General features: G+C 43.8%; 1 protein-coding gene and 2 long non-coding RNA genes across 4 annotated transcripts in view; 1 reads left to right on the top strand and 2 right to left on the bottom strand.

Annotated features, from left to right (window-relative positions):
* The window catches only part of how (protein held out wings), a 109,288-nt gene extending 99,140 nt beyond the window's left edge, over nucleotides 1-10,148 (bottom strand). The window contains exon 1 of one of the 2 annotated variants that reach the window (XR_002672276.2): nucleotides 4,335-10,148. Coding sequence is in view for 1 of the 2 variants with exons in the window: in XM_022799257.2 (XP_022654992.1) it covers nucleotides 4,335-4,950 (616 nt within the window). In the remaining variant the exon portion in view is untranslated. The remainder of the gene's footprint in view (nucleotides 1-4,334) is intronic. The other variant, XM_022799257.2, reaches the window with a different exon arrangement.
* On the top strand, nucleotides 7,639-26,491 carry LOC147756801 (uncharacterized). Its single transcript, XR_015324674.1, has 2 exons — nucleotides 7,639-7,730; nucleotides 24,194-26,491. It is a non-coding gene; the product is annotated as an uncharacterized LOC147756801 (long non-coding RNA).
* LOC147756800 (uncharacterized) overlaps nucleotides 8,137-27,464 on the bottom strand; it is a 38,021-nt gene continuing 18,693 nt past the window's right edge. The window contains exons 3-6 of the long non-coding RNA XR_015324672.1: nucleotides 23,606-23,761; nucleotides 22,426-22,543; nucleotides 19,937-19,995; nucleotides 8,137-19,833 (exon numbers count right to left, since the gene is read on the bottom strand). This is a non-coding gene — a long non-coding RNA (uncharacterized LOC147756800). The remainder of the gene's footprint in view (nucleotides 19,834-19,936; nucleotides 19,996-22,425; nucleotides 22,544-23,605; nucleotides 23,762-27,464) is intronic.

Genomic DNA, 27,464 nt, shown 5'->3' with positions numbered 1-27,464 from the left:
TTACTGTTTCTCCGATCTCATCGTTCAACTCCTTCTCTTCAGTCCGCTCGTTCATCTTCCTTACAGCGCCTCCTACATGTTAGGCCTCGCTCTGTCTGATCAATTTTCTTTTAAGAATTAACTTCCTTTCCTAAGCCTTCTACCCATGCTTGGCTTCCTCTGGAACTGGACCCTGTAGACCAGCCCAGGGTGGCCTTAGTACCCACATAGGAAGTATGAATAGTTTTGACTGCTTGTATGAGAACGGCAGAAAGGCTGCTGTTCAACTGCCTAAAATTGTCACGATGACAAGACAAACTGTAGTAACTACGGCCTCTGCAGCTGCTGCTACTACCGCTCCACCGATAAGCTCTAGAACGTAATAGGCACTTCTAATGCCACCCATGCCTATGACGTCCCCCCTAATATCGTCGCAGCAAAGGGTGCCGGTAATCGTGGCGATGCTCGTGGTACTGGTGTTTCCGTACGATTACTGTCGCGACTGCAGAGACTGCTCAAGACGACGTCGATGGCACACTCCTTAAGTCCATCCGTCCGTCCGGCTGGCTGGCTGGCTGGCTGGCTGGCTGTTGTTCCAGAAGAAGAGGCGATCCCGTCAATGGCGGCGGTAGCGACGACGACATCAGCTGCAACGGTGCTACCAGCGCCACCGTCTACCACCACTATTTGGTAACAGCATATTCTCGTTAGTCGCAGCAGTAGTGATAAGATGGCTTCCACATTTTCTCTCCTGTTGTGTGTCCTGCTGGTCGTCGTCGTTTTTGTAGCCGCAGTCGCATATATGTAGTGGCTGATGCACAGCATCTCTATAGCGGTGCTATATTTCGATAGAAGGCAGCAGTGTGGGGTAGAACGTGCTGCTATGTAAGGAGCCTTTTCCATGTCTGGTGGTTCAGCTTCTAGTTGGTACAGACACGTAGTTCGATGGCGCCGACCCACGAACCAGGCAATCGGCCAGAAAGCCAACGGCTGTAGCGACGATTTCTGGAAGAACAACGAGAGTAAACCGCCGCAGCAAGAGCAACGGGGGAAAAGCTTCTTCTTCTCTAGCTTCCAGGGATGCGCGCTGTCTTGTCGACTCCCTCGTCCCCTTTTCTTTTTTCTTGGCTGCTCTCAGCCATTGGCAATATCATCTCCAGTAGCAACGGCTCAAGACGACGAGGAGATGGCCAACATCATTGAGCATCCCTAGCTTACTACAATTATTACTATATAACGTGCTAGTAGCACGGGCTACAGACGGATACGAGCATCAACTGCGGCGGCGACAGCAGCAGTAAAAGCTGCCGGCGCCTGCAGCAACGCGCCACGGTCGCTGCCAGCACGAGCTCCATCAAACGATGAGAGCTTTTGTAAAAGATTCTCCCCAGCGTGTGCATGCGTGTTTGCAGTGTGATGTAATGGTCAGCCACGTGCTGCTGGTCGGCGATCGTGGATATAGTGATTGTAGCGGTTGTTGTTTTAAGCTTATTTTATTGTTGTTCTGCTATAACATTAGTTGAACGGGGAACCCGGCGGGAGGCCTGCAGACGGGTGGGGATAGTGGGACAAAAGGAAGCTAAATGAGATCTCGTATGCAAGACTATTACCTCGATTAGAGCAAACGCAAGCCACAAACGACCGAGGACAGTTATAACGTCAGCAGCAACAACAGCAAAGCAACAATTAATCGAACACAATGAAATGATGCTGGTGTTGTTGCTGCTTTATGGCAAGCCCGATTGATTACGTAGTCGCATTCGATGCAACTAAGTACCATTGCCTTACACTATCCAACATGTAAAGCGCGTAAGCATAAACTCATTCACTTTCTAAGATACGCCAAGACCAATTCAGACTAATAGCTACCGTTCTACCGTCCCTACCACGAACTGCACCGATACTACTCGCAGCATTTCACGAAAAAGGCGAAAAATTCAGCGACCGTTCTTTCGACACAAGCACCATCACTTCCATCGGCTGCCTCTGACTGTTCTTAACTGACGGTGCGCTTCATTCGTCGACACCCGGAGCGACAGACAGAGAGCGTTGTTGGCACATAACAATGGTACTAAGCCAAAGTTGGCATCCAGAACGGCAGCGATGCTGGCGGCGGCAACTAAACGAAACACGGATGGCGGGTTCCACGTACCGGCTACGCGCGCTCAACCGTTTTGGTTGTGATGCTGCGGCGGCAGCGGCAGTAGCGCCATCTAAAATATGAGCTGTTGACGTTTACTAAAGCTACAGATATCAGCTCGAGCGCTACTGTTGCCACAATAACTATGTAGGCTAAAGGCAGGACACAGCGAAAATTGAGGGGAGTGAGCATTCCAGAATGATTTTCGAGGACTCCCAAACTTTGCCTTCGGTAATGTACCATTTCTGCTTTGCGTAGAAGGGTCTCATCGTTGAAGAGCGACATGGACCGTAATAACTGGCAGTTGTAACGATATGCTATTGTCATGATTTTTTTCCTCTATCTTGCTACGTTGTTTCCGTTCCGTTACGGTCTTAGATCAACAATATATTAGGAACTGGCAAATTAAATGATCACATTAAATACTAGACATAGATAGTCTGAGCAAGCCGTCAAAATTGTTCTTTATTTCTATTTACTTAGCGCCTTTGGCTGTTTGTATTGTGTGCACAATTCCTCACAGTCACTACTTGCATATCGCTTTGAGAGCTTGCCTCCACTAGAAAATCTAGCCGGGCTCAGTCTTACTGGAATTATCTGGGATTTCTCTCATAGACTTATGAAACGGAATGGCTACCATACGCCACGATAACTTTTGCCGACGCTGAAATCTAAACCCGCGATGGCCGCGAGTTTATAGCTACCATAGTAACGTCCTCAAAAATATACCAGAAGCAATTACCTTATGGTACCAGTTTGGCCGCTGTCATTATCTAACTAACATACGCGTTATCTACGGATACAGAAGGATGTTTGTAGCAAAGCATCGAGATTGCAAGCTTTAAAATTATATTAATGCTTAAGACCTGTGGATAGAACTCGGTTGTAAAAGCTAGACCAATTTTCTCTTGCATCTTCCTAAGCACGCCGTTATTATACCCAGTGGCCACTCATATTCTATAATAGAAAATAGCCGATAATTCATTGATCGAATATTATGTTCGTCTTTTTTTTTTCGATAGTAATGATCAGTTGGCGTATAGAGCTAGAAATATAGATCGTTTGGGCTATAATATTTGGTGCTTTCTCGTTTCAGTCGCGGATACCATTAGAGGACTTAAAATATAGAATGGACGATTAATCACATGTTTACTGGCAGCACAAGATCAAAAAGTACTGTTTTTAAACCGTAACCATTATAGTCATAGCTATCTACATAGTGGCACAATGACATTCGCTGTAACTTTATTTATAGCAAATCGCCATTTGATTGCCAACAATCGATTGATCGATTTGACAACAGTCCCTTGACTTACTGTCGATTTGGTTGTCCAGTAACGTTAGCTTACCATTAATTGACCACAAGACGTTTACGTGGAATGTTTCTGTCTATCTATTTTTATCTATATTGACATATACGTTCGAAAATAAACATGAAAATTCTCCCAACAGCGCGAAAAGGCTATTGCTTAAAAAGGGCAGCATCCCACATGCGCGCGACGCTGTATGTCTGTCCTGTGCGAGCAGATTTCGGGATCATTTTATATCATATAAATAGAGATGCATATATCGACGCCTGTACGTACGTAGCAATCAAGTATGCGCAGTACCTTACACGCTAAGACACCCGTCGCATACCTAAAAAAACATCTGATCGTTTGTATGATTGTTTATGTTTACGTTTTGTGCTGACTTGCGATCATTCGATCAATTCGGTACACAGTCGTAAAGGGAACTTAATAAAAATAAATCAATTCAATCAATTTAACCCGTTACTGTAGCCCGACTAAAAATGAAGCTGTCCATGTAACTGATTCCTAACTATCCTACCGAATTCAGGTGTTAGTATAGCTACTTCTGACACTCACAGACTACCAGGTCAGAAGGATTTTATTGTTCTAGCGACATAGGCAAACAAGCTAGCTTGCGTGATGGCTCTCCCTTTTTTAAGGTTCGAAACAAGGCGTGGATACGTTTCGTCTCGTGCCGGCAGGCAACTGCCTCAAGCACCAAATACACAAGTCGGAATATTCAGGTTAGATGGCTGTTTAAGGCTGCATTTAATAGATTCGCTTTTCGTTCCAATGATGAAGGCATTCCTTCCGTTATGAATGCCGTCTATTAAGCTTTTATTCTTTGGTCAAAAGTTGTCCACTTACTAAAATGAGCTATTGTAATATGAGTAATACCTTTCGACTTCGTTTACCCCACTCACCTTCATCGAGAATCCGTTCGACGTGAAGAAACACATTGGGAAATGCTGCGAGTTGTTTTCTGTCCTTTATCAGCTGCGCGAGATAATCGGCTATACTGGCTGTGTTGGCTGGATGGGGTACCCCACCTGTCGTCGCAGCGATGCCCACATGTACGTTTGTATGGTTATTCAGACTCTGCTGCATCGCGTGCTGCGTCTGTTGCAGGGTCTGTGAGCCGTGCATGATGCCTATCAGACTGCTCAGACTGCTTAGGCTGTTGATATTGCCTCCAAGGAGGCTCGCAACTCCAACGCCAGCAGTAGCCACTGGCTGCGCCTGTCTGTTGTTGTCCCTCGTTTTGACGGCGGATGATCGGTTCCGACTTTTGTTGTTGTTATTGTTCTGGTTGCCGCTGTGGCTACCGATATGATGTTGTTTGTTGCTGTTATTATTGTTGTTGTGGATTGTGTGATTATGCTGTTGGAGCTGTTGTTGTTGATGATGGCCGTTTCGTCCAACAATGGTGTTCTGGACGCCAGATGATGCCCCACTGATATAGTATAAATAGGGTTTGTTCTGAGCCACGTAGAACAGGTTATTGTTGTTGTCGGCGAGCAAAAGTGAGCTCTCGCCCATCACCGGAGTAAACTAACTCCGACGCGATCCGCCACCGGCGGTGTTGTTCGTTAGGGTTGATCGTGTCGATGACAGTCCACTCTGTCTTTCGTCTATGGCCTTGGCTTTTCACACGCGGGCCTCTAAGCCCGAAGTCTATCGAAGCTGCAGCGAAGTGAACGCAACAAAGAGCAAACTAGTCCTGTTGGCCTCCAAATAAAGAGACGAAACAGAGAAAAGGCTGCAGTAATCGCCTCGCTCTATTAAGCAGACACACAACGACTCCAAAAGAACGCACTCAGTGCACCGTCGATCGCACAGCTAAACACATGAAACCTTGGGGGTAGCTGCAGCAAAACCTATAGAAATGACAGTATCCTGTAGTAACAGCAGCAGCGATACGCCTGCCGCAAAACAGTGGCCGCACAGACACAGATACGCAAACGAGGAGAAAGGAGATAGAATGAACACGATCAGTGTTGCCGGCCGCGCACCTTCTATCCAATACGTTCCTCTTCTTTGTCGGTTTTACTGTTGTAGCATCGATAACGAAGTTAGCCGAGTATGGATATCACGCAGCTGACTTGCCGACACAGCTGATCGACTACCGTTATTGGGTTCAGGAAAAAATGAGTTTTCCTTATTTTCGCTCAGTTTCATGCAGGGTTTAGTAATGAATAGCACTAGAAGTAAGCGCGATCTCGCTAAACACTCTGAAGCACATACGTGAGGATACAATGACGGTAAATCCGTTTACTAACTAGAAAATCCACGAGTTGTTGGGAAAAACAACTAAAAAAAACACTACCATTACCACACACGAAAAAAAAAAAAAAGAAGAACAGTTGAGCACACAATCCCTTCGTCTATACAATCTGGGAAAAGGCGGGGGTGATTTAGTTCGGATTCCCCTTTTTATCACTTCACTGTGTCCAGCTTAACTTGGCTATTGGCGAAGCTGTCGTGAAAAGCCTGATATTGTGCATGGCGGCTATCAGTTTGCCGTTTGTTGGACGTTTAATGTTGCGGTCCTTTAGGGGCTTGCATGTGCCTCGCCGCATGAACGAACCTCATTACCACGATATGCTTTCGCTAAGTTCCTGCGCTTCGGATATATATTAGTGTAGCGCTGTAGAAGCACTCCGTAGATCTTTTTCGCTTGGATACTAATCGCTTGTTTAGCGCAGCAATGCCCGTTGAGTTATCGCAAGCGCCTCGCAACACGCTCCCTGACGATTGACTCGTACACGTTTTTGAGTTACCGCTGCCGTTTCGTTCGAAAAATACCAGCTCTGTAATTAGCTAGCTAGTTAGCTACCTTTGCCGACGCTGTGGCAGACGCAGTCATAATCACCGATCGGCCGACGCTTCGAAGAGTATGATCACTGTTAGCAACAGCTATAGCACTGTCACAGGGATGTATCGTTTCGATGGCGATGCCACAGCAGCTCGACGCTGCCGCAGTTGTCGCTTTGATTTCTTCATGTAACAGCAGCAGCAGCAGCAGCAGCACCGGCAGTCGGTTTAAGCAGCAGCTCTCAATAGAAACAATGAAACGTTACTATATCAGAACAATTTAACGACGTAACGGATACGGTGAGTAGGTACAGGGGCACGAAAAACGGGTTCGACTCGACGCGCTGGCACTCAATTGCCGCCCGGCTCTGACTAGCCACCGTTCTGGCAGCACCGCTACTAATAGTAATGCTGGTGGAACTGGTAAGAGCGGCGAAGATGGTGATGGTGGCGCTTCTGGTGCTGCTGATGCTGGTCTTTTTGCCACGGCACCGGCGGGTCTGCGAGTCGGCACGCTGAGCTGAGCTATGCTGAATTTCCGAGCTGTCCGTCTGCCGCCGCCAGCGTCGCTGTCGCTGCCGCCGCTGCTACGGCTGCTGCGTGGCTGTCGTTGCCGCAGCGCTCGCCCACTCCCTCAGCCAAATAGGACCTGGGACGCCGCGCCGACCCTCGCCGCTCACAGACAATGCTCGCAACAAGAACGCCACGGTGCGACGACACAATGTGCCGGGCGTACCACAACGACAACGACTACTAGCAGTGATGAACCACACGCAACATACACGGCGATGTGGTGAGTTGGACTGAATTACTATGGAAACAACAGCAGCAACGGTATAGACAAGGTTACGTACAGACGCCGTAAAGTCGAATGGTGGCAGTCCTACTACGCCAGCGACTCGATCAGAACTGCGTGAACCGCACTGCCTTGATGCCCTACATCCCGGAGGAAATAACCGTCAGAATGAATTGGAGATCGAAACCATAGTACTTCTACCAACACTAATATATTGTCAGGTTACTAACGCAACCAACCCGGCGGCAGTAGTTTGGCCGGTGCCGGCTTCCCTTGAGGTGGCCTATTCTCCTTTACAGGCATATATATATATATATATATATATTTCTTCCTCTATGTCGGAATCGCTCTCTGTCTCTCCTTTTGTCAGATGAGCCTATGCTGTTGTAAGCGTTGTCTTGCCTTGTGTTTTTTTCCTGTTCGGAATCTTTTTCTCGGTCTTCGAGTACCGGTGCTATCAACGGTACAATTCTCCGTGCGGCCAGTACTTGTTGGCTGGCTTCCTGATACGTGATTTTCAATGAACGCTCTCAGATCCTGGTACACTTTTCCCTTAGGGCAGCAGCAGCTGTCTGGGGAAGCAAAGCTACTACACGGGGTTTAGCACACTCTGGGTCGGGGACTGGCCTGAGACACAGACAGCCCGACGTAGGATGTTTGATAAGATGCAGTAAACCGAAAGGACTACTACTTATCTTTCGTCTTCTGGGTAAGCCGTTTGCTTTCAGTGGAGCTTCTACATAACCATTCTAGCTCTTTGACTCTGTTTCTAAACGTGTTCAGTAGAAAATAAGCTGCATTTCGTTTTCCTTTAAAAGAAACCCGCTGGTTTCCTCCTTTCCCAGCCAAACAACAGGAAAGATCCGTACACGGTGTTTTCTCGATTGCTTCCAGTACAAAAGCCCGTTAGATCTAAAAAGAAAGAAATAGAGAAATAAAGAAAGAGAGAGGTACCGAGAGAGCTAAATATAGAAGCTCACTCCATTGAGCTCTGTGTGTACGGCTTACGGAACTGCTTATAAAATCGTAAATTCTTCCTACTTTATTGTGGCAAAACCAGATTTTCTGTCATGATACGCTTTCAGGCAAATTTAATTAATAAAAACGTCAGACTCTTTCTGTGATACACATGTGCTTAATTACACTGATGCTTTACTGTAATCTGGCATTTTTTTTACCATGCTTCTTCGTTTTTGTCAGAGGCAAGTATTGTTTGTACTGTTGGTCTACCCGATGAGGTTATCTTCTGAGTTGTCGTCGTTGATGACAATGCCTTACTTATCCATATGCTCGTCTTACTATCAGTGCAGCTCGGTCTTCTTGTAGCAGTTTAACTTACGATAATGCCACACAAAGGCTTCATGCGCGCCGAAAAGTACTTCGACTTAAATACGACTTGAAGAGCGGGTAAACAGGCAGGGCGAAACAGCTGACCTGTAAATAGGCCGATCGCTTTATGGTTCGCTTCACCGACTTGTGATATGACGCTAGGCCGACAGGATTGGTTGTGGCATGGACAGGTGTGCTGCTGTTGTTGTTCCTGCTGCGGCTGGCCCTGCTGCTGTGACTGCCCGTGGCCCTTGTTCGTGCTTCTGGTCGCCAAATGCTGTTATTGTTGCATTGACGGTCTACGCACACACACGTACGCACTTTTTACAGAGCAAATTACTAGATTTTCGATGACAAGTTACTCGATTCCTCACAAAGCTCAGATAGCACCCACTGCGACTGTCTTTTCGACTATACCGCCGAAGTGTTTTTCACAGAAATAGAGAGGCTCAGAACTTTTGAAGATGGACAACATCTGATATTCGATCGTAACTTGAATGTATGTTTCTGTTCGTTCGTTAACTCGCATGTCCGTTTGCCCCTTTCTCTTTCACATTCATCGGTTGTTTTCCTTTCTCTCTGGTTCGGGTTAAAAAATGCCCCGCTTTTCGTCGCCGTTGCCGTTACTGTCGCCTGTGTAGTGACCATCAATTCAGCAGACATTTGCCCCTGCGCTTGTTTCACTCATACAGAGAGGTGTACCAGAAACACGGCATGAGTATGGTGTTGCTGGATGCCACTACGTACGAAACGAGAGCGACGATAGTCGGCTATCTCTGCAGCCAAGCCATGATGACCATCCATCTATCTCGGTTATTGCAACAATATCGTCATTAAAAAACACCGGCGGTATTATTATTACTGCATTAACGTATACACTGACGAACGCCTGCGTCTGCTGGGTGTTGTCACGTTTTTGCTAGATGCGGCAGTTGCTGCTGTTGAAAGTGTCGATAGCTAGAGCGCTTGGGACCGCTGATTCGCTGTGTTCGTTTGCCACTAACAACAGGAACAACAAGAACAATTCCAAAAGGCCTGCTAAACGGATGAGTTACGTTTTGCTGAAAAACGGACTGTCAGAATCACATACATGCACGGAGACACGCTCACGGTGTCACGACGACATGGCGATAATGCTTACGATGATAAGTTACCACTGTTATTCGCGCCGTAGCGCACCCAAATCAACTTTGGGTACACAAACACAACTGGTCGAACCTGGTGTTCTTTTTATTCTTTCATTAGTCGAATGTAGTAGCGAACCTAGGGAAAAGCTGCAGAGGATGGAGCTGCTGTGGAGTACCCGCAAACTCGCCTAAGTGTTTCTTTGAGTCAACTTAAAGAGACCAATGCAGGCTTTCTAATCTCGCCGTATTTCGTCTGGCTGTCAAAAGTCGTGAGCACTCGCCACTTTTCTCTCTGAATATTATCGAGTCTCTAACAGCACCACTCGCTGCTGTTCACCGCATCTACTCGAGCTCGATAGCTGGTAATAGGCAGTCAGGCTGACAGAGAGCTCATGATGGCTCTCTCAGTCATTCAATCACTCATACGTTCGTTCCCTGACTGGCTGCTGCTACTGACCGCCGCTAGACCATCGCTAACCGGCGACCGGAGCGCCAGTCGAGATGAGTCGATGCTGAGTCTCTGTGAGTGCTGTTCTTGCTGCGGTTGTTCGTGTCGTTATCGCCGGTACTGAGCAACAAGCAGTGATGGCAGCATCGAACGCTGGTAATGGTCAATAATAGATTTCTGATAACTCTTGCCGCCGCTGCCGTCGTTGGCAGATAGCTCTCTTTTTTTTTTCTGTATCGTCTGTTGGTTCACTGTGCTTGTAGTCGTTGTTGTTGTTGTCGTCGATCGTAACGTCGTGCTGGGTCCGCCATGGCGCTAAAGCAGCAGAAGCGGCAATGGCGGGCGGAGCAACTTGATTTGTTGCGGCTGTTAATGCTACTTTTAGTCGCAGCATCAGCTACAGCAAAAACAGCGCTTGAGGCGACAGCAGCAGCACTAGCAGCAGCGTCATAGCCACACGCAAAGAGACAGTGGCAGCGGCGGCCGTCAATCGGCGGCCGTCAATCAGCGGCGACCGACCATTACCATTGGTGCGATTGCTGGTGTGGAAGAGAACACAAACTCCAACAATGACGGGCAGCAGACGACACCGGAGAGAAGACGATGTCGACAACATCTGCTCGGAATTTGACAGTACGCAAGGGATCAGTATACGAAGACGGAAATACACTTCACTGCAATTGCAGTGACCAGTCTGTGACAAGAGGCAGACAGGAATCGAGCGGCAGATGGCAATAAAAGACTCAGCGTCAACGGCGCCGCTGTCCTTGCCGTTTTTTGTCGTCTGGTGCCTCCGGTGGGAAAGAGCAGACGACGCGCGTTTTCATGGTGGATAGAAGATTTAAACTGTATACTGTATAGCACGCACACTATATAATGATATACTACGGCAAAAAATCAAGCGAATGCCGCATTGAACTGCAGTCGCAGGTCGTAATAGCGCGAGTAACGGAAACGCACCAACCTGCACTTGAGGCATATATAACCAGCCACTGGAAAAACAACATACGGCTGACGGAGATCGGGAAGTCATTTTAGGGACGAAGCGCAATATTTCACACATACGCAACTAATCGGGTAGCCATTATTAATGTCGGCGCTCGGAACCAAACCTTGAAAAATGCGGGCGAAGACCTTAGTGTTTCACACCTGTTATTGTTGCTTTGCTTTCGGTAAATTAGAGCAAACAAAAGTAAACTTCTGTGAGAGATCTTTATACGAAATAAATAAACTCAAACGACTTAAGCGGCTTGCTGTTAACATGATGAACTAAAATAATATAGGACAATATCTTTTTATCGCTAATCTTACCGACATCAAAAAGACAGCACAGTGTTCTAAATAAAACATTTATCTTTTATTTAACATTTCATAAATCGAAATTCGTTATGACTTCACATAACGTTTCTTGTGTAAGACTTGTCCTCGACGCAAAAATGAAGCTAAACCTTCAAGGCATGGTTTTGTCCGTGCATTTTTATTCTAACGATATCAGTTAACTTCTAATCGGAAATAAAACAGCCTAGAGCTATACCTAATCAGCATGAATATTACCTATCGATACAGTACCTGGCCTTCATGAAGCCAAAATAATTGTCTTAGTCATCACGAAAAAAAAAAACGTGTCCACGTGAACTTACGCAACTAATGCTGTTTTCATCTACCGTCTTGAACTCTATAATCGTGGAGACGCAGGGCCGTTGACAAGCAATCATCACGTATCATCGTCGTTTAATAATCGATTCAAGTGAATAAATCTCAAGTTTCATTTTAGTTGACCCTTCTGGACAATTCCTACAACGACTGAACGAAGGTACCGTCTGATTCGAGGCACCAAAATAATTAAGTAGAACTTGTCGTCACGGTGAGGCAAACATGTTCGAAGTACTGCTTGACGCCAATATCGGACATGAAGTCCAAAACATTTATTTTGGATTTGGCTAGAAATAAACAAAACAAATAAACTTACTGGCTTCGTTACGCTCTCCTAAAGTTAATTATTATTATCGTTATGTCATCTATTATTCTGTACCCTTGGCATTATAATAAAATGTACGTTCTCTCCAGAGAGCAATCACACATATATCTGGTTTTGCCTTCCTCTTCTTTTGTTTTTAGCTATTTTAGTTATAATATTGTTTTTCAGATTAAAGCACTCTCGTGATAAAGCATACCTGGGTTCTCTATTTTATGTATCTATGTCAGCGCGTACTGTTATTTAGCTAACTGAGCGTAAGCCTCATCTGAGTAGGTGAAAGAAAACGATCTGGTTCTCCAACCAGTCCTAATGCCGTGTACTGAAACAATTAATAAATATTAAATAATGAGTTGAATCAGCCGCAGTACGCATAGTTTAATCACAAATCACTGCTATGTTGCCATCCCCGATTCACAAGCAGTCTCTGCCTGTTGTCCTCGCGTATTGCATGTATTTCATTACAGGTCCTTTGGATTAAGATCATGTCGGCTGACAGACAGTTGGTTATAATTTATGATGTACGTATACTGGTCTATTCTATCTTTAGAAATTGATTGAACTTTTGTGCTTTGTTACCCTGTCACAGTGTTCACTTGAGGCTTGTTCTTTGTTCATCTCTATTGTCAACTTATATGAGGCGAGATGTAAGCGGACAAGAAAGCCATTGAAATAAGCAAACTCATTCTCATCAACAAACATAAACAAATAATTACTATCATTAATTGACAAATGGTTCTTTGTGTTTGTCCCATTTCAAAAGAAATTCTTGTTTCTATATATATATATATATATATATATACATGTTGGCATGAATACAAAGTCTCAATGGTTTCCTGACCTTGACTGTGTGTGGTATTCGCTTGTTTGTTCGCAAAGAAAAGCTACTTGACCAGCGCTTTCAAGGAAAAAATGCGCTACTAGCTATATCTCATGATGTTAACTCTACAAAGACATTATCTCCACACATTCAAATACGGACTACCATGCTGTACAGAGTAGTGGCTTACATTTTTTCAATGGATGGTTTAATATATGTATAGTTTTTAAAGTATCTGTTTATTGACAATAAACTGACGTATCCAAATGATATATAGCAATGCCGAGGCAGCGACTCTTAAATATCTTGTGGCACTCATTTGAACTTAAAGACAAAGTGTCTTAACGTAGAACTTACGATAATAAGGTATCACCAAATGCCTCGTTCTAGCTAACTGACTGGACAGTTCTACGATATTCGGAGTGTTACGACACTCCGAATATGCCTTTATCGACGAATGCTTTTATCGAAGAAAAATAATAGAAAGCAGCTACAGCCGAGAAGCGACAAACAATCGGCTGTTTAGCATTTGGTATAGTCATGCATACGTTGACAGCGCTTATAGTAAGCTCAGATATATTTCTCTCAGTATTTCGAATTTATTCCTTGACAGAACATTGGTCAGCAAATCAAAACAGACTCCACCCGCCCATTTCGAATACAACAACTACAACCAACCGACATATCGACATAGCGGTGAAGATCCCAAGCAGGCCGTTACATTTCCAATGCTTCTGCAAAACTCTCTGGCCCGTGTTTCCAATATAAGTAAATGTATGATGGTAGCAACCAAACAGTTGTCGATAATTATGACAGTGTTACGCACAATCAAAACTGAAAACGACAATCATCTATTCAGCGATATAAACCATGAAACAAGGAACTACACAGCTGACCACGTTACGACCAAAAGAACAGGGTCCTCGAAATTTGAAACAAAGTAGTTCAAGACTATGTTCCACTGCGATATAACAAGTCATCGAGTATGCTTGGATCAGTAACGGTGATGACATTTACATAAATAGTAGATGACCTTGCCGCTAAGATATCGGACAACGCTCGAATATTTTCTCAAAAGCGAGCTTAACGAGAGTGCCAAACATAACGCTAAAATGAGTTACTGTACTGCGAGTCTACAGCAACAAACCGCGCAGTAGCGGCATGACTATACAACCGCTCTACCCAGTTGGGCTGGGGCAGCCATCTTGTGGCCCTGATTTCCGCCTCTACCGGAACCATTCAGTAGGAAAGTCCGATCAATAATTTCTAGTGGTCCCCACAATAGTACAAGTAGTAGTGTACAATGGTAATGAATACCCATACTGTCTAGGTGTGCAAACGTGGTCATGATTCGAATTTGTTCCTAGGCGCATCTTGATCCTCCACTATAAATTCATGCAATAAAAGAGTTGATGACTACATAAAAATTCCCTGATTTGCTCAACCCCTCCAGATTACCTGTTATTCGGATTTGTGCTTCCACAGTACCAAAATTGTAGGTGGAACCGACCTTTAGAAGTCATGTATGGAAGGGGTAACGCTACCTAGGAGACGACGGAAATGGCCGGGCTCTATCTGCCACCTCGACTGTGGTCACGTAGCCAGAGTCCTTCGACGGACCACAAATTAATTATTGCCTTTGCAGCGGGTAATTCGTTTACAACAACAACCGATAGGGCAAGCTACAGGCAGCTCGGGAGCTAATCCAAAACGGTCAATGAGTTTGCTGGTCAACAAATCCAACTATGAATTCACACTAAAATGCGGATTTCTGACAAATGTCGATAGTTCGCTGGCAAACATCAAGTGGCGATCCCGATGAGCTCCTGCTCTAAGGTTGACTATCACATACTCCCACAATACTATGTTTCTACAGCACGAAAACAAAACCGAAGGTGGGATACATATAGATGTTGTGCGGCATGAGGCAGGGTGCGCGCAGGTCCTGGCCTCCGTAGATATCTACGAAGAAACTCTGGAGGCGGATACTGAAGGTCCAACAGCTAGGGTCGGTCAAAAAAGAAATAGGAGTGGAAAACTGGGTGAATATGAAGTAGTGGGTGAAACTATAGCAATGAGAATCGCGAACGCGTTACGAGCACTGAACAACAGCGGCTGATGCCAGAAAACAATACAACCTTCAAATTTGCTTGTTTTTAACGACACATCTAACTGTTCATCGCGGTGTTTTGGCGTTATGAGATTGACACACTGTTCTGGAACGAAAAGGTCCTGTAAATGCTCCAATGCTGTCGCCGAAGCTACCTCGACGGCGCAGCGCGTTCGATTATTAAGGTGCTAGGAGCGTGACCGTGATTTAACCGTACACTTTTTTAGTAAACGACCGGGAAGGACCTCATATTTGTTTTTGGTCCTCGATCGTTTACAGGCGCCGCGAGATCCGGGTACTGTTTTTAGTACCACGGACTTCCTTTTAGTGCTAGATCAACACTAACCTGTCTTGAATAAGGTCGTCGCAAAGTATAAACTTCGACTTGAATCACTTCACTTTCGTCGAATTGCAGTATTAAATTTCGCCGAAGGGGATCCACGATCATTCTGGCTTTCATGGCAATGCTCACCAAACGGAAAACTAAGCAATTCTGTTCGACTATTTCATGAATCGCGGAGTACAGTTGACTAAAGTGTGCTTTGGAGATGGCGAACCCCCAAAGGTATTCAGCCTCATCTGGTCTCCGACTGTTGATCATTTTTGCGTAGAGCTCACTTCGCTTGCACGGGAAGCCAACATACGTTAGCATAAGGCTAAATACAGCATTAAAGTTAATGGAATCCGTTTCCAGTTCCATTGGTTAGCTGTCACTAATATTATTGACGCTTCGCACCGACCTATTCATTCAACAATTATAATGTCGAAAATGATTTACGACGACTCAATTAGCAGCTTGCCACTCGAGACTTTTCAGGACCGAGTTTAAAAGCCCAGCGATTTACCCGAACTAAGCATCATCCGTCAGTACAGCTCAGAAAGCAAACCAGTCGAACCGTGCTATATCAGGAGAAGGTCTAAAATCGCTTACACCTTTCTTGACTGCTCGCAGACTATCCACGCAAACAATGCAAGCGACTGCGCGCTCCTAACGGTCGAATCCCGGCTAGCTTCGAGTAACAGCGACAGCCCTGCAGCGACCCCTACCCGGTCTGCAGCCGTTGACTGTACAGAGGGCAGCACGAGCAAGGTCATTTGTTGTATAATGAAAATCTTCTACTGCACCGTTGGCGTATCGTGGAAATGCGTAGAACGCCTGCCTGTACTCGAAATACAATAATTGCAGGCACCGTGAGGATGGTATTTTTGAATGATCCGAACACCGTGAATATCTCGATGCTTGGCAAACTTCACGTTAAAACTCGTCGCGAACTGAAAGTGCCGCTCGAACCTAGAAAATCTGAAGCTCCATAAGGAAAACAGATTTGCGAAGAGCTATCTTCTACCGAAGATCGAGAGCAACCGACCGTTGCCCGCCGTCGTCTTCGCTACTGTCACTGTTACCTGCGCCATTATGCACTTCAACAAAGACAGCAGCTTTAAAAGTGTACTTCGAAACCTAGTTACGATACTGAAGTTTATTTGATTGTGCCTGCACTGTAGAAGGAAAGCCGCTAGGCCACTAACTATGTCATTCCACACCGGGTTTCGCCAGAGAAGTTCATTTTTAAACCGACGCAGCAAAATTACTTAGCACTTGAATTAACAACTAACAAAGCTGGCGGACGACCACCAGCGAAATCACCGCTTGTCACCCCCACACTACTTATTGACGATGCTAACCCGATAAAGGCAACGGCTCAGAAGCCAGCACCAATAAGTACCCTCTTTGTTTCGCCAAGCTGTTTATTAGAGGGTCAAAAGTCAACGCATTTCAATACTTTGGGAAATTGGCATTACAAAGAAAGACGCTTTTCTGAGGTATGTGAGAAAGTTAACTTAGCCATCTTACCCAAGCCGAGGAAATAACCTCTTCGGAGCACAACACTCAAGACCCCAAATGACGTCATTATAAAAAATGTTGAAGACAAAATTGAGAAAAAGTTAACTTCGTTGGCCTTTGCAAAAAAGAGTTCGCTCTGACAGCGACCCAAAGGCGTCGGACAAAACACAGACATAGAGAAGGTTAAAACAACCAGGGAAAAAGGACCTCGTACTTTTCGGTCCCCGTAAAATCAAGAGCGCGTCTGACAAGAGCAACTGGAAAGTCATTATAAGATCCCGCAAGTTTAGGGAAACAACCTCTTACCTTCAAGGGTTGATCTCCTCACACATATAGGGGATTCAATAGGGAGACTATTTACGGGGCACAACAGCAAAGGCTATAGGAATCCCTCTAAGATGCGTCCTGGTGGAACTTTGCAAATTGCATTCTGAATAACGAACTTACCCGCCGACGTTAAGCTGCAAAAACAAAGGAACTGTACAAAAAATATCACATCAACTGAGTTCTGGAAATGACTGAAGCCTTAATAATGGAGGAACACTTTCTAAAGCCAAGCCAGAAAAGTGTGAAGCTATCGGCCCAGCCACAGCAAAAAAGATACGATGGGGTTTATGTTATGGTCAGCAATACCCTGAAAGATCAACAGGACGTCCAAGAACCTCCGAGTGATCCACACGGATGCCCTTGTTAAACGTACGGCGGGAAAGAGAGCAAGATGGGTCGAAAATTGCGCGACTGATGTCTAGGGTAGGGGAAACAGTGGAAAGTCTACTAGACATAACATTGAAATCAAAAGTTCTCTACGTCATTCTGAACGGATTCGTAATTACGGCGACAAAATAGACGTACGCGAGCTAATACACTAAGTATATGGCAAGGATAATAATCGAGGTGTAAAGTAGTTGACAATAGCCGTATTCTGGACCAAAACACGGATATGCTATACTGTAGTATAACGTAATAGGCTTTATGGGCAGCTAAGGCACTACACAAGTGACATGTTTATGGACATAGTCAATTCCAATCCTGACAAGCGGACATCTGTGTGTACCGAGCATCCGCCGTTCAAATGTGACGCCCTCTAAAATGCATGACAGTATTTAGAATAAAAAAGTTCGACACGATAGGCACTGATTGAAGAGGTCGTAGAAAATATGCCTAGATTAGATTGCAATTAGATCCAAAATCAACATGTTGACAGTGAAATACAAAATAGAAAGTTTAAAAAGACGCGGACCAGTAAGCCTTAGGAAGGGTTACTACCGGACGTTGAACCATAATACCTCGAATATTTAAATCTCCATCCTTCAGAAGTAATGCAAAACGTATACCGGTACCTGGTTGAACATCCTTGAACGATAGCGATTAGTGGGAATTATTCTGTTTGTTTTATCCTAGTTTAAAGCTGTAACTGGTGAAAGGTGAAGCTCATACTTGGCCCCCACATTTGGAATACTTAGGTAACCTACAGCGTGCATAAATGCATTCGCCATACCCCTAAGGAAAAGCCACTTGAGCCATGGTGGTGCCCCCATACAAAATAACAAGTTGAACTTTGCTGCTGAAGGTTTTGGCTACGTCTGGTTGTCTATCTTAGTGCGGGCACCGTGCACTGGCGATGATCACGCTGGCCACACGTTTTTCTCTCGCCTCACATCTAATGCACGACGACACTTTGTCACTCACGAGGTCTGTCAGTGACTAAATAACTTTGTCAAACGCCTGACTTAAACATGCCAAGGCAGCTTTAGTGAACGATGTCGGCCGATGTTTCGTATTCTGATCAATGTTGTTTTTTAAGAATTTCTAATAGTGCCTCGTAACCTGCCACGGCCATCATATGTCGCGAATCGGATGTCTCTCAAGCAAGTATATTGGCCTATTTCGCTCACACTAATCTCATCCGATCAGTGCTCGTATCAGCGGTTACCGTACTATGACCATTGTCAAAACAGTGTTGAACTACTTGATCCATCCATCTTCTGCGCCATTTCAATTGTACCTTGGACATTTTCTTCTGATACGGACCCCGAATTCGATCAAAGTTAAAGATGTCCGTTTATTTAAGAACAGCATCCTTCACAGATAAAATGAACTCTTGTTGGCGAGCCGAAATGCCAAATCGGACGAGGTGGCAGCAGACATTTTATGTAATAGATTCTTCCGATGGTCACTGACCGATAGTCTTTCTCACAGCTTTTTTGCCCTCGCAAAAATTATGCAACTTAGTTATATGACGCGACCTACATCTGCTACTTAACCGACGGACTCCGATGTGTCTGGGCAGAAATCCAAACGATCTGTGATTTGTATAAGTTTAACCGTCCCTAGACAAAATAATCGAAGGAGAAAAAGTTATCAAATGGATAGTTTGACGCTCGTTTCGAGTGAGTCGTCTACTCATTAAGTAGATTTAAATTATACGCCGCTATTTCTCCTATTGAGTATGGCAAGTGTTGAACATGCTAAGTAATTACATCGGAGATGTCATTTATCTTGGTAAATGAGTCACTTACTATACCATTATGCATCTAGTGGCAACAACACAACGAATCTGGATAAAATTTTTTACAGTAGTACATGAGGCTAGGTTTAGACGGGAACGACTCTTGCGTTTTATACCTGTAGCGTTGTTAATGGGTTTCATTTGTTTCAAAATAATCACATAGTAGCTAATCGGTTGGGGTATTCAATACGGCTAAAATTCGGGTTTAGAGATGCCAAATGTTGCACAGGGAACAGTTGATTAATTGTTGGGCTTTATCTGGATGATCCAACGAACGATCTCTACTCGTAACGCGTCGCTGTGTTTCATGCTTCGATCAGCCGTAATAGAAGCAATATGGTGAAACGGCCTGCAGCTCGGAAGATCGTTCCTCGACCGAACTTGATCGGTATTTGAAGTTCACACGAGCTTTACACAGTCGTTAGACATGTCTTTGAATTGGACATCAGGAAAAGGCACCGCCATTATCCGAAAAGCTTCTTCGTCTAACTGAGCTTTGCCTGGTTTACCTGAATTCTTCTAGGCGTCCTGGCTCGACAGCGAACTGCGATCGCGTCGATGCTGCGGCGCATTTCACGGTGCTCTGCGCGCTAATTCAGGCCTAGGCTAGTTCAGGACCAGGCGGCAATGCTGATTAGACAGGAAGGAAATCTAGATGAGAAGGAAAAAATGTGTTATTATTACAATTTTAATTTCGTGCTGGTAGTTGAAGCGTCGGTGGCGTTGAGCAACAGATATTGATGAGGCTACTGACCGTAGTTGAACTGTTATGGATGAAACACGCGTATACGAAACGAGACAAAAGCTGTTAAACTGAAAAAAAAAAAAGAAAAAAGAGATACGATAACTTCATTTCTATCGCTGACTTCTGCGTTTTCACCTCATAGATGATTAGTTAATCTTTGGGCCAGCAATATTTACTGAACACCTCGTGATCGGAATAAATCATCGTAGTAATTTTCATGAATCATTAACACTATCTACAGTTTAATGCTGAGATATACGACGTATGCCATGAACTTCACGACAAACCTACCAGTGAACAGACTTGGACACGTCATAAATAGCCTCGCGAGCTTCTAAACATGCGATCGTGATTTTGCATAAAAGGCGTACACCGATGAATAGTTGCTATTATCATTAATATAATTTTTATAAACGTTATTTACTTGATTTCAGGCATCGTTTTCTGTCTTTAAATAAAACGACGGCAAGCGGCAAGCTAGCTCCATTAATTGCATCGTCTTTATGCCTTCGTGTGCACTGCTATGCGTATAGTACCTGTTTTATTCCACATTCATAAAAAAATTTTCGCTCTTTTTATGTTGGCACAGGTAATACTAGAATGTACAACACGTGTATGTATATACATAGGGTGTCGCCAAAAATGTGTGCACGGTTTGAATAATGATAATTTCACCCGTTACAATTTATGTCTAAGTTGTGAAGGAAGCTACGTAAAATGTATAACTTTTTTTTCTTGTTTAAAATCACTGCCCTTTCGGTCAGTCTACCACGTATAACGGCCGCCTATTGATTCCCAAACATGTTACTTATCTTGCTCAACTGTGGCTTTTGAATTTTTCAGTGTCGTCGGCTTTCTGAATTGAACTTCGTTTTTTAGGTGTCCCTACAAAAAGATGTCTATTGGCATCGCCTAGAAAAACGAGCAAGGTATAAATAGGCAACAGAATTTCTTCGTCCGATCCATCTCTTTCTCATCAAAATATGTTTTTCTATACTTCATGATAGTGTGCAGCAGGTATTTCGTTCTATCGAGAATAAGAATTCCATCTTCACCAAAGTCTTCCCAAATGCATAAGCAGGCAGACCGTTCCTCACGCCTCGTAAGCGAATACTGATCGAAATAAATCATTATAGTGATCCCCATATTTCGTTAGCGCTGTTATGGCGTTCACTAGCTACAAAATATATAGATTATTTGTATGTTCTCTATATTTTTATTGCTATCATCATTCAAGTAATTGTCCAAAAACGCTTCACTCAAAGCGCCGCATTACACAGTAATCTCCGATAGACTTATACAGTGTTTCTGCGTAACGTGTTAATCTTAAATCGTCCAGCGAATGTCGACTGATTCGAATGTAGCCTTTTAGGCCATCCTCTTCAAAAATTGCGAATCTACCATTGGAAAAACCATTTTTCTTCGGTTAGATAGCATGTATTATTGTTGAAACATAATTGCGATAGACACTTGGTTTGCTGATGCTAAGCTCATAACTTTCCGCCAGTCTTTGTTGACTGCCGAATGTCTTCCGGAACGTTGTCTACAAACCCCCGGAATAGTTCCATCCGTTTCAACCTTACATTTTACCTCATTAACTCTAAGCCGTGTTGACAGGTCTGTCGGAAACCTTATCTTTGCACTTCTGCTGCATTGTCATGCCTCGAATGGCATTTCAGATATATTTGCTAGTTTAGGTCTAGCTAATATTTCTAATTAATTTCATCTTGAAAAGAAAGAACAATCCGAAAACTATGGCCCGTTATATCGTACACTTGCTTCGTTGGTACACTCTGATATTGGAATATATATGTGTATACATACGTATACGTGTAGATGGGGTATGTACGGCGCATCATCCCCGTTTGCATCGATCGTGGCGCCGATAACTTCAGTCATTGTTTGTAATAAACGGACTGGTAGTAACGGTAGCGGCATCAGTCAGAAGTCATTGCAGATGTCCTTCTGTACTGCTGGAACTACTAGTAGGTGTAACCGCCCTGTACCTGTATTCTTCTTCACACCTTCGCTGGTTGACGGTGCATCTTATGGCAGATTTTCATTGTGCCACAGGTGTGAAACGTGCTTCATTCTATTTGGCGTTCGAGCTGGGCACTTATTTTATGTGATATGTGCATGTGCACCTGTGTGTACATATGTGTCTATAAAAATGTCTCTCTGTATCTGAGAGTGGTACATATCTGTCGACCCAGGTGCTACCCGGTTGGATGCAAAGGATAAACGTTAACGCTGCTGTAACTAATTCGCGCTTAACGTCAGTCGTGCGGCGCGATGGAGCAACAGTGGCAAGGGTGACTCCTGTGCTGATGGGTGTACGTCAGACGATAAATGTTTTTTTTTTTTTCATAACAATTCGCTAGTATAGCAATACATATTAGCGTCAGGTTAGCTCTTTATCCTAAAGACCGTCACATATTTTCTAGTTTGTTGTTAATGTTGAAGTCGACAATGTAAAGAGAGAAAAAGAAGTTGCTTACGAGTGTCATTATTTCACTAGCTTTCCCGGTCTGCTGTTGGAGACATGTAACTTTGAAGATGTTCGCCTTGCCACCCGCCAGCATTATGTCTTCGTATCTTCTTTTTGCAGATTGCTCACTTGAAGCATTGTGTTACACGAAAAAATCAATTCAACTTTATAACTTGTTTAAATTCAAATTAACCGTAGCTGACAGCAGGAGTCCAATAAAATCGCTACTGGCTTGGGAAAAAGCCAGTAAGATGTAGAGATTTCTGTGCTATCCGCACACTTCTAGAATACAGTCGTTTCGGCTTCTACTCGTAGGCCTCACTATTTTGCTTTAAACAAGTTATCGCAATCTACGCAACATATTCTTCTTTTGTATTTAGTTTTGTAGATCTTAAGCAAAAACCAGCAATCAACGTATGATGAAAACATAAAGTTACCATCTGTGAACAGCAAAGTTTTCAAACTGAGAGACAGAAGTAAAGTTTGAAATAGAACAGTGAAAACGACTGTAACCTGTTACAAGTTGAATAAACAAGATGTTCATGAATAAAAAGTGCCTTCGCTCCCAGTCTCTCATAGCTTTTGACGGCGTATATCATAACGCAGTACGCAAAGCGCTGGCGCAGCATGCACTGAATTCTCTCGATCAATCACCATTTTCTTGGTACTTGATGTGTTTTAATTGTACATTAAGCAACTTATAGCAAATACTCGTAGAACATACGTGAACGTTGTTAAGATTCACACACACACACACACACACACACACACGTTCAAAAATACTGCACAGAAGAACATTTTCGTATCACGCACATATGATATATATATTGTTTATAATAAAATAATAGGATTTAACCCGAACAGCCCGCGAACGATATTCGCGGCCACAACGTAATAGAAAAAACACTATCTAGTAGCTTTTTCTATTTGTAAGTTGCTGTGACAGAGGCAAAGAGGATTTAGCAATTCACACTTCCATCTATACGAGCGTAATGTATCATATTGAAAGTGAGCGCGACGAAGACTCAGTGACCGTATATATATATACGGTCATAAAACTTAGACTTAAGGTCACTTTCGTAGAGGATCAAAATCATTTCGAATACGTCATGGCTGGTCTATTCCGTGGGTGATCATTCATAAATGGCTGTTCTAAATAGTATAGAGACGTAAATCAGTGTGGCAGTTACTTTTCACTTCTGACTGGCTGGCTGGCCGAATGGTCTTCCTCGGCCATAACCGAGGCAGTAGTAGAACGCAACAAACGATCGTTTGTCTTCTGGCATGTTGACTATGTGCGGTGATTCGGTTTTTTCGGGGCAGCATCATTCGATTAGTGTATGTGTCTGAAACGATACGAACAGAAAGAACAAACAAATTGTTTCAATAGCCTCGATACATTAAAGGCTAGATAATGTTTTTCTAATAAATTGTTGTTTATACAATTATCTTGAGTGAAAGTATATGGGGAATAGGAGCGGTTCGATCATAACGAATCTAACTTAAAGTACACAGTTTACACTAGAGCTTCGACTAGCTTGAAGATGAGAGTTTTCTCTAGAGGAAGGAAACACGATGAGACTGGAATTCATTTCTACGGAATAACCCATGCACCATTGTGGCTGTAGTGGATGCATTAATAATCTCGATTGATCTTAATGCCACTAGGTTGACTGGAATAGGTCGAACTTTTGCTAACTCAAAGCTGACGAGTAAATATTAAAACGAACGAATTCGATCTTCACTGGATCCTATTTGTCATCATGTGCGTGTTTCAGATGCACCTCCCATACCCTCCCGCTGCCCTTGCACCACTGCATCAGTCGCCCCCAGTTCATTTACTCCATCGTCTTCATCTTCATGTATCGACAAATTATCAATGGCAGCAGCAGCAGCAGCAGCAGCAGCAGCAGCAGCAGCAGCATTGTCAGTCGTCGCAGTTGGTGTCGTAATTGTCTAATCATGATGATAATAATAGTCGGAGAAGAGAATCATCCTTTCCGAACCGGTTAACTCGAGGCGAGCTGGCTAGCTAATTGCTCCCGTAACGTTATTCCGGGACACAGTGCCCTTCGCGTTGGACTACTACTACTGCTGTTCTGACAAGACAGATGTGTTCAGCTCGACATGTTGACTTTCAATTCGTGTTGTGCTGTACCGTGTCATCTCCGTTGTATAATTGCCGCTAGTACAACTCGCCCCCTCGCGCTTTACCTTTTTCCTATCGGTTCGGCCGAAGAACGATCCGCCGACGAATCACCGAATCGAGCGGACGCTTGTTTCTTTCGCGAAAGCAGACGAAGCTTCACAACTAGTAGTTATTCACAACTATTCGAAATTCGACTGTTCGAGATTCACACTATTGCCATAGGACAGCCGCAGAAACCGTAGTCACAAACGCTGTCGCTGGTTTAACGCCGTTGCCGGTTCAACACACGAGATGTCCATTCTTGCGGATCGGTAGACAGACGACGAGTAGAAGGGGTCGACAACTCCGCAGCCTCTGGCACTGGGGCCAACACGAGAAGCGAGATTTCTTGCCTCGCTTCTGAGCCCCGGTTTCAGCATTTCACATTGGTCTAGCCCAACACCGGTTCACCCAGCCGGGCGCACAGCTTCTGCAAGCTGCTCTGACTGGTACCGACTGCGCAGCGGCGACGCAGGCAGTGAGCAGTATTTACTTATTGGCGATGTGCGAGTTGAAAATTGGTCGAAGTGATTGACGGGTCCCTGGTTGTTTTGTGGCAACAACGACAATGGCGGTGATGAGACCAGGACCCGTTGCTTCCTTCTAATCAACCTGGCTGCTTGTTCTACCGCTGGGCGTAGTAACAGTGCAGCTGTTGATTTCGAGGGACGAAATGCCAGCAGCGACAAGCTTCTTCCGAATCGACTTTGCTGTTGTTACTAGTGGCGACCATCCAAGTAACCACTATTAGTCGCGCCGTTGTCAATATTGTCGCAGTCGTCGTCCGCTTCCATATCGTGCCGTTACCGCTCATACAAGCAACAGCCTCAGTAAAGAGTTTATTTAGAGTAACGTTACGGGTGTTATTGCTGAACAAAGCGCAGGATTCCTATTCGTTCATTATCTTTCTCACTGGGTTTGCTTATCTTCTTTTTTCATCACCTTCCTTCTCATGCTGACCCGCTTGCCCAGGCTATATGTATACCAAGACACTGCTGGAAGCCGCCGACGACGACGACAAAAACTGAAATAGATTTGTACGCATATAGATTAACCCGCCAAAGTAGTGTCAACTGCTGTCTTAACAGCGCTTCATCAAGACCGCAACACGGCGGAAAGCGAAGAAAATTTCAAAAAAATATTCTTGCTAACAGTAAACGGGCCGGACAAAAAAGTGTGCTAGAGGGAACATAATAATATTATTAGTATTATTATGATGATGATAGAATATATTTGAGGTAAATGGACCCAAGACGCGGTGATATAATGTTGAGTCGACAAGTCAAGCGCGATGCGATTATTTCAAAAATTAGGTTTTTCAACCACGATCGCCTACGCAATAGCTAAGAAAAGTGGTTCTGAAAAGCTTTATTAGTGCGTTGACGAATGTTAGCGTTCGTTCATCACATTTATTTGTAAATTCAAAATTTACAGTACCGAAAGTAGATATAGTCGTTGACTATAGTCGCTATAGGAGTTTTCCTTAAAAACCTTCAGAAGAGACTTCATTTTTAAGAAGTTGGACCAATCAAATATTTCGCTTCGTAATGGGTCATCCATCCTTTCGTGTTGACCTCACTTCTTAAGCACGAAAACCGAAATCTGATGACGTTCTCGTGTGACACTTTGTACACAGACTAATGCGGTGGTAGTTGAGTTTTTTCGGCTTATAAAAAAGAAAGACAGTGTTTCGTGGCCAGCTATTCGGCACGTCATGACATCTCCGTCCTTATTGGGACTAGTACACCTATATGTAGTACCTCATTTCGGCTGCTTGGTCACCCGCCCGCACTTTTCATTAGCGCTAATATTGTAACAGAATACGCATCTGTCAGGAAACGATAGTACGTTACGGGTGTTAATAGACTGCTGAAACGCGGTTAAACAACCTGTGAGCTGGACTCTTAATTCAAAACATTTCTCTTCACGCTAAATCTACCAATTCGGTCCGTTTGACAGTTGGCCATTTTATTCGTAAGTTCATATATTTAAAGGTTATCAAGTCGCTACCGAAAATCGTCGTTTAATTAGAAAAAGATCATTTGTTATAAATAATGTGCTTTTTTTTTTTACAATTCAAACGAAAATGAACCATTGTTCGATATCTGCGTACTGAACGAATTTCCACAAAGACGAACTCGACAGTTTATATTTTTGCTACTTTAGTGAACATCTGAAAAATCCAAATGAAATGTCCATAAGAGAGTCCTTAATAGAATTATTATATTTAAAGAGCTCGAAAATGGCCCACTTTAGATATTTACGATTTTGTTTTATATATAAGCTGATAGCCAGTTTCGATAGGGAAATATCAGTTCCTAGTTGCGTTGTCGAGGCAAACTCAAACAGTTATTCTTTTTGGAGCTTCTGTATCTTTTTACACCTTTAGGACTTTCTGAGCTCTTGCTCTTTCGGGACTTTTGGACAGATATCCAAAATTTACTTCCGCTGAAATTTTTTGTATGGTGCATATTTTTGCGTCATTTTAGCGGATTCACACCTCTTGCATGATACACGCTTGCTACTATAACGAAGAATTATTTCGAAATGACTAGCGAGAGGTGTAAGTCCCAAATGGAAGATGTGATCGCCGCGAGTGGTGATTATATTGAAAAATGATCAGCTCTTCAAAACAGTTTTTAATTTTTATGTAAAAGATCAGTGCGTATCAAAGACTGCTTTTTGAATCATTTTAATTAACTCTCGAGCCTTTTAAATCTAAATTCTATTGCGAGTCTTCAAGTTTACCTTATGAAAATCTTTTTTGCTTCCTTAGGGTGTTGCATAAAAAGTGGCAATAACGTAAACGATCAATTTCAGGTCTTTAATTTTGGTAGGAGTTTTTCCCGTGTTGCATACAT

The sequence above is a fragment of the Varroa destructor genome, unplaced genomic scaffold (genome assembly GCF_002443255.2).
Source record: "Varroa destructor unplaced genomic scaffold, Vdes_3.0 BEIS01000003.1, whole genome shotgun sequence".
Taxonomy (NCBI): Eukaryota; Metazoa; Arthropoda; class Arachnida; order Mesostigmata; family Varroidae; genus Varroa; species Varroa destructor.
This window is presented reverse-complemented; position numbering and strand designations above follow the sequence as displayed.